Genomic DNA, 6,713 nt, shown 5'->3' on the forward strand with positions numbered 1-6,713 from the left:
GGTTTGGCTCCCGGGGACAGGGGAGCCCTGAGGAAGGAGCCAGGAGCGTGGAGAACGGCAAACGGCAGCCAAGCCAGAACCTAAAACCCACCCCGAGCCAAAAAATATCTGCTCCAACCCACAGCAGGGACGGCTCGCCCTACCAGCCCTGAGACCAGCACTGAACCCACCAGGGCTTTCATTTCACTAGGGGTTTCTTTTTTCAAGAAATTTGGCCAATTCACGCTTTTCCAGCTCACGCGGCCCCAAATTCGTGCCGAGCAGCCTTCCGGCCACGACCGAATATCCCAGGGCCGTAGCAGGGGCTCATGTTACCAAGATGTCGGGGCTTGTGCAGAGCACACTGCAGCAGCTCGGTGGCAAACCTGCCGAGTGTTAGCATCAATAATTGACGAGGGATGAGCCAGGGGTGCTCCGGCGATGCCGCATCGAGCGGCCCGGTGCGGTGTTCGTTCTGCCCCCTCTGCGGAAAGCCGCTTGGTGCTGGGAGGTTGGGCGAGGAGTCCCGGGGTACTGCAGCTTTTGGGAGCTGCGTCCCCCAAAATTACCCTTCTGCCTGCAGGGAGAGTGGTGCAAAACCCATCTGTGGGCCAGCTGGAGGAGAAGGCTGCGGTTATTTCCCAGCCCTGCAATGCCCGTGGCCGCTGGAGCCAGCAGCGAGGATGAAGCCGAGAAGTGTTTTAGGAACAGCCCCGGGTCCTACAGCCCCACACAGACCCCAAAGGGGTTAAGGAGAAGTGGTTGCCCCACTCCAGGGCTGTGACATGGGCAGAAAAATCTGAAAACTGGGACAGAGCAACCCAAAATTCATACACGCTCCCGTGACACACTGCAACCATGCGGTTCCCCACACCTCCATCCCAAAACGTGTGCCCTGAGCACATACAGCACTCACAACACACTGCCAGTGCACACACAGCCCCGATGTGCTGCACAAGCCATGATTTTGCACCCCAAACACCCCAAAAGTACCAGCAGGCATTGCCTGGACCCCTCTCTCCCCGGCGCACGATGCAAGGTTGGGCTCAGTCCTGTCCCCAGCAAGAAAATAATTCAGAAAGTAATTCCCTTTTGGGGATGAACCCCTTTACATTTTGTTATTGGTTTGCCAGCAGCAGCTACGAGGCTGGGGCAGTGCCAGGAGCAAGTCGGGGTGATGGGGACACTTGGGGTCCCTGCCCCCTGCACCCCAAAGCTGAAAGGGGACAGGAGATAAGCAAAGAAGAGGAGTGACTCTGCCCCCAAATGTCCCCAGGAGCTGTCGTGGTCCCCCACGTAGGAAAGTGGCTTGGGGACCAGGTCCCCACTGTTGATACAAGGCTGTAACACCCTGTGCCCCTTTCCAGGGCTTTTTTTCCCCTGCTTAGGAGATTTTCAGGAGGCGCTGGAAGAACTTAAATAGGGGTGGGAGGGGAGCAGGGGTTGTGAAATAAAAATAAATCACAGCAGTGGAAGGAGAATGGGTCGGAGAAATGCCCTGAGGGTCAGGGATGAAGGGGAGTGGGTGATGCTGCGATCGCCAAAATGGGCTGATGGGGCATGTAGGAATGGATCTGCTCCCAAAAAACAAGGGGTTGGTTAAAAAACAGAAACAAAAAAAAAACAACAGGAGTGCTCAGCCCCAAACCGCTGCCCACACTGCACCGAATGGGCAGGGAAAGGCATTGGGGGCAGGAGCCGCTTGCAGCTGTCCCGGGGTTTGCAGAGCATCGCAGCAGACCCCGGGACAAGACCCCATGGGACAGAGCTCCCCCAAAACCAGAGCTGGGGCATCGTAAACCCCATAGATATGATGGGGATAGCAGAGAAAGACGGGCAGGAGGAGCGAGGACGGAGCAGGGTGACCGGGACCAGGGGCACAAACACAGCCCCGAGCGCCGCTGCGGTGCGGGGAACCGCTGGCCCCAAACCCCTTCCTCTCCTCCCCAAACTCTCCTTATTTAATCACAAAGAGGATGGCTGGGAACACTCTCAGAAACGTGCCGAGGAGGGGAAGGTATGGGGGGAACACCGGGAGGAAGAGGTGGTGCAGAGAAGCAGGGTGAACCCCACCGGGGAGCTGCAAGCCACCCCCAAAAAATAGCGAGGAGAGGAAGCAATGCCCCGATGGAAGCCGAGCAGGGCAGCAGGGCTGGCTGCAGAGGCAGGGGTGGGGATGGCAAAACTTCCCAGGCTCGAAATAAAAATAGGAAAAGGGGGTGGGCAACCCCACAGTCCTCCCCCCAGAGCTTTCAGCCCAGCCCTGGCGCATCAGGCACGGGACCGCGGATCCCTCCGTGTGTCCCAGCTCCCATCCCAAAAACTCAATAAGCCTGACCCAGAGCAGCTGAGCTTTTCCCCCAAGAAAAATCCTAAATAAAAAACACCACCTCTGGTCCCAAAAAGCCCGGAGATGCCAGGGAAAGCAGGACAGAGGGGCCCCAGGGGGGCTGCATCAGCGCCACAGGGCTTCTCCACCCCGGGAAGCGGATTTAAGGAGGGAGCCAGGAGGAACCTTGCCTCAGCCCCTGGGGCAAAAATAAGGGGAAAAATATGAAAAATATACCTACAAAAAAGTTCAGAAGGACTTCAGAGCATGGGTTTTGTCACAAACAGCCGGGGAAAAGCAGGGAGCGAGTGGCCACAGCCGTGCCCGGGCTCTCCAGCAGCGCGGCACGGAGCCTCCGGGAACGCGCAATTCCCCGGCCAACCCCAAAACATTTGCAAAAAATGAAGAAGGGAAAGGGTTGGTTTCTTGTTGTTAGTTTTCCCCCTCTTTTAATTACAAAACTCAGAAGGGAGCAGCCAAAAGGGGGGGGAATAAAAAAAAAAAAAAAAAAGAAAGCCATTTATTACCGTTTAAAATCAAAGCCAGCGGCTCGCTGTCGGGCAGCCTGGGGTCCAACGGGATCCGCAGTCCCCGGGCTGGGGCGAAGGTGACTTTTCGGTGGCCGCGGGGACGGAGGTCTCCGGGGAGCCCAGAACCCATCGGCCGGGGAAAACGTGGGTTCCCGGCTGGAAAAGAGAGGCAGGAAAAGTGAAAAGCAAAAAGCAGAGCAGGGGGAACGTGGGGTTTGCCCTCCCCGAGCCCCCCACGCCCCAGGAAGGGTTCGCATCGGTACCGGGCTAAATGGGAAAGAGGAAGGAAATCCCAAAACGAAAGGCGAGGCTGCGGGGGTCCCCGCTTGAGAGAAAAGCCGACCCAGGCTCTAGTTGAATATAAGTTTTTATCTTGATGCAACATCGTTAAAACCGTCACAAATCGAAACAACAGGTCGTTAAAAACGCTTCGCACGATCAGTACCTAAAATGCACCAGGCTCCAAAGCTCGCTTTGTCCACAAAACCCTTGTGTTTTTTCTTTTTTTTTTTTTTTACCCCCCAAGATTATTATTTTTTTTTTTTTTGTGGTTTTTCTTTTTTAAATAAGCAACATGTTTTTGTTTTTTTTAAAAAAACAACATCCCACTCCTCCGTGCAGGATCGACCCCGCTTCCGCTTCAAGCGCAATTGCACGAATTCTTTTTTTTTTTTTTCCTCCTCCTCCTCTTTTTGCGCAAGAAATAAATGTGCATTTTCCTTTCCTTCCTTCCTTCGACACCGAGGTTAAAATAATATTTCGTTTCCCGAGGGTTAATAAATAAATCTGGTGCATAGTGAGATAGCAGCCAACCGTTTGCAGTCCATATATTACTATATTGCCTTTCAGGTCACCCTAGAATTGTTACCTCTCCCCCCCCCCCCGCCCCCACTATTTTTATTTTTTTAAGAGCATAGATAATTTTAAATCTCTATAAAACAACAGTATTATTTAACCCAATTGATTCCTGTATATAGTGCATTCGGCTTCTTCCCAACATCATTAAATTAACTCGAATATTATTTGCATGCTATTACATACAAACTTTAAGACTCGTGTTTTTTTTTTTTTTTAAAGGATTTTTGTCGTTTTTGTTTTTTTTTTTTTCCCCGTAAATCACCAAGCAAAATATAGGCTCAGAAAAAAAAAAAAAAAAAAAAGGCAGAAAACTAACTAATTTCTACATATGTACAGGGGTGAATAAGTTAAAGGAGGGGAGGGGAGGGGGGGGGGCTCAGGTTCGCCGGCCGGGAGGGCGGCGCGGGGTGCGGGCAGGGCGCAGCGCTGCCGGGGCCCCCCCGGGCAGATCCGTGGGGACACCCCGAAAATAATGATAATTTGGGGAGAGGTCTGGGAAGGGGGGGGGGGAGTTTAAGCACGCAGGGCTGAAGGGAAAGGGGGGGGGGAAGAAGCCACCGGGCTGGCGCTGGCGCTGCCGGGGGGGCGCGCCCTACACGTCCCGCATGCAGGCTGCTCCAGGTCCGCCGCCCCCCCAGCGGGTATGGAGGGGGGGACACTCCATTTCCAGCTCCCCCTCCCCGTATTTCCGAAAGAAAACTAGGATTTCGGTTCAAGCCGAGCTGGGGGATCGGGGGATGCTCCCCAAAACCCCCGAGCCACCCACTTTTTCCCCCCCATCCCAACCTCCCCCCCTCCCCAAAGGGGCCGGGCTCACATGAAGAAGTCGGCGGCGGCTTTGGGGGCGGCTGCCGGGGATGGCTCCCGGGGGAAACCCCGGGCCGCCAGCTTCTCGTACTTCTCTTTGTACAGATCCCTCTCCTTGGCCAAGCGGGCCACCTCCTGCTTGAGCTGCTCCACCTGCCCCTGGAGCTGGCACTTCTCGTTCTCCAGGATGTGCCGCTGCTGGACCCGCTTGTAGCGGCAGGACTGCGCGTAGCCGCGGTTCTTCAAGGTCCTCCTCTTCTGCTTGAGGCGGATCACCTCCTCCTTGCTGAAACCCCGCAGCTGCCGGTTGAGCTCCCGCACCGACATGCTCACCAGCTGGTCGTCGGAGAAGCGCTCCTCCAGCCGCAGGTGGTGGTGGTGGTGGTGGTGATGGTGGTGGTGGTGGGAGCCCGGCGCCAGCTCCTCGCCTCCGAAAGCCGGGGGGCGGAAAGCCTCGTAGCCCTGCGGCGGGTGGTGGTGGTGGTGCTGGTGGTGGTGGTGGGGGGCGCCGATCAGCGCCTCCACCGCGTCCTCGGGGGTCAGGTTGAGAGCCTCGGGGTTGAGGTGGTGCTGGTAGCCCGACATCCAGTAGAGCTCCTCCAGCTGCGGTTTGGAGCCCAAAGAGGAGGAGGCGGTGGGGGGACCGGCTGGGGGTTGCCCCCCGGGGCTCGGGGCGCAGAAGCTGGGCGAGGAAGGCACGGAGGAGCAAGGGGTGCTGAGAGGGGTGGAGGAGAGGGAGCCGGCGGGCAGGCGGTGGCACAGCCTCTCGGCCTCCGCCGGCTCCTTCTTCACCTCGAACTTCATCAGGTCGAAGTCGTTGACGTACTCGATGGCGAGGGGGCTGGTGGGCAGCTCGCCGCTCATGGCCAGCTCCGAGGCCATCTCAGTCCATGGAGGGAGGCCGAAGGGTGCTGTCCTCCTCCTCCTCCTCCTTTTCTTCTTCTTTTTCTTCTTCTTCCTCCTCCTCCTCCTCCGTGGCACCACCGCTCGGCGCGGGGCTCGGCGGCGAGGCCGGCCTCCCTCCGACGGGGGAGGCCGACGGGAGGGATCGGGAAGGCTCCGGCGAGGATGAGGAGGCTCCGGAGAGAGGAGACCCCGACGAGGCTGGGATCCGACGGTGGAGGCTCCGAAGCGGAGGCAGAGAGAAAGGAGCCCCCGGCGAGGCTGGGCTCCGCCGGCAGCCTCCGAGGTGAGGCCGGGCGGGCAGCCCCTCCGAGATGAGGCCGGCCTCGGGGGGGGCTCCTCGGGGCTCCCCCGCTGCTTTCAACCGGGCTCCGGCAGCCTCCTCCGAGGCTCTTCGTCCTCCGCCGGCTGCCTCCGAGGTCGCCGCTCCGGGAACCGCCGGCGAGGCTGAGCTGCTGCTGCCTTCAGCCGGTCTCCGGGAGCCTCTTCCGACGGCTTTTCTCTCTCCTTCCTCCTCCTCCTCTTCCTCCTCTGGAGCTCGGCCTCCGGGGGGGGTCCCCTGATAACGGGAGCCCCGGCGGTGCGGGACCGGCCGCTCTCCAGCCTCCGGCCGGAGCGCAATAGCGAGCAGCTGGCAGGGTCCTGCCCTCCCCCTTTTCTGCAGCCCCTGGCACCTGCCCCGGCCCCACCCCCGGGGCTGCTGCGAGCCTTCCTCTGCCCCTTTCCTCCTCCTCTTCCTCCTCCTTTTCCCCCCACCCTCCCCCAGACCCCGGGGCGAAGCTCCCGGGGCCGCCCCCCCGGTGCTCGGCGCTGCCACTGCCGGGCGCGGAATGGAGCCGCCGCCTTATATACGGGGAGAAGGGCTTGGGAACGCCCCCCCGGGGCGTGGCTTGATCCCCAGCAGCCAATCAGAGAGGAGAATGCGCGGGCTCATTAGCATGTCCCCATGGCAACGCCCCCGGGCCGGCTGTCAATCAGCTCGGCGCTGGAAATTGGGGACCCCCCCCTTGGGGACCCTTTTGGGGACACCCTCTTGGGGACGCTTTTGGGGAGCCCCCCCCCCGGTCCCATCACGGGGCTGCAGCCCCGCAGCTCGGTGAGAGCAGCGACAAGCAGATTGCTGCAGGAATAAACCGCTCCCTCCTCCAAAAAGGACAGGAAAACCCCCAAATTGGGGTTATTCACCCCAAATCACACGCCCGCCTCCGGGACACCTCTCCCTATAGGGCCACCACCTCCCGCCCCATCCTGTCCCATTCCCGTGGGTACCAGGCCCCAAAACTGGGTGCAGCCCCTTCCCCACCCCA

General features: G+C 59.1%; 1 protein-coding gene across 1 annotated transcript; it reads right to left on the bottom strand.

Annotated features, from left to right (window-relative positions):
* Positions 1 to 3,187: 3,187 nt before the first annotated feature.
* Positions 3,188 to 6,104, bottom strand: MAFA (MAF bZIP transcription factor A). The gene has a single exon (XM_084508498.1). The coding sequence runs from the start codon at positions 5,383 to 5,385 to the stop codon at positions 4,510 to 4,512; it is 876 nt and encodes a 291-aa protein (XP_084364624.1). The 5' UTR covers positions 5,386 to 6,104; the 3' UTR covers positions 3,188 to 4,509.
* Positions 6,105 to 6,713: the final 609 nt, after the last annotated feature.

Source organism: Aythya ferina, assembly GCF_964211825.1.
Source record: "Aythya ferina genome assembly, chromosome: 2".
NCBI classification, from domain to species: Eukaryota; Metazoa; Chordata; class Aves; order Anseriformes; family Anatidae; genus Aythya; species Aythya ferina.

Bases quoted from the DNA above. Each gene is read 5' to 3' on its own strand.
- MAFA (XM_084508498.1), bottom strand. From the start codon at position 5,385: ATGGCCTCGGAGCTGGCCATGAGCGGCGAGCTGCCCACCAGCCCCCTC.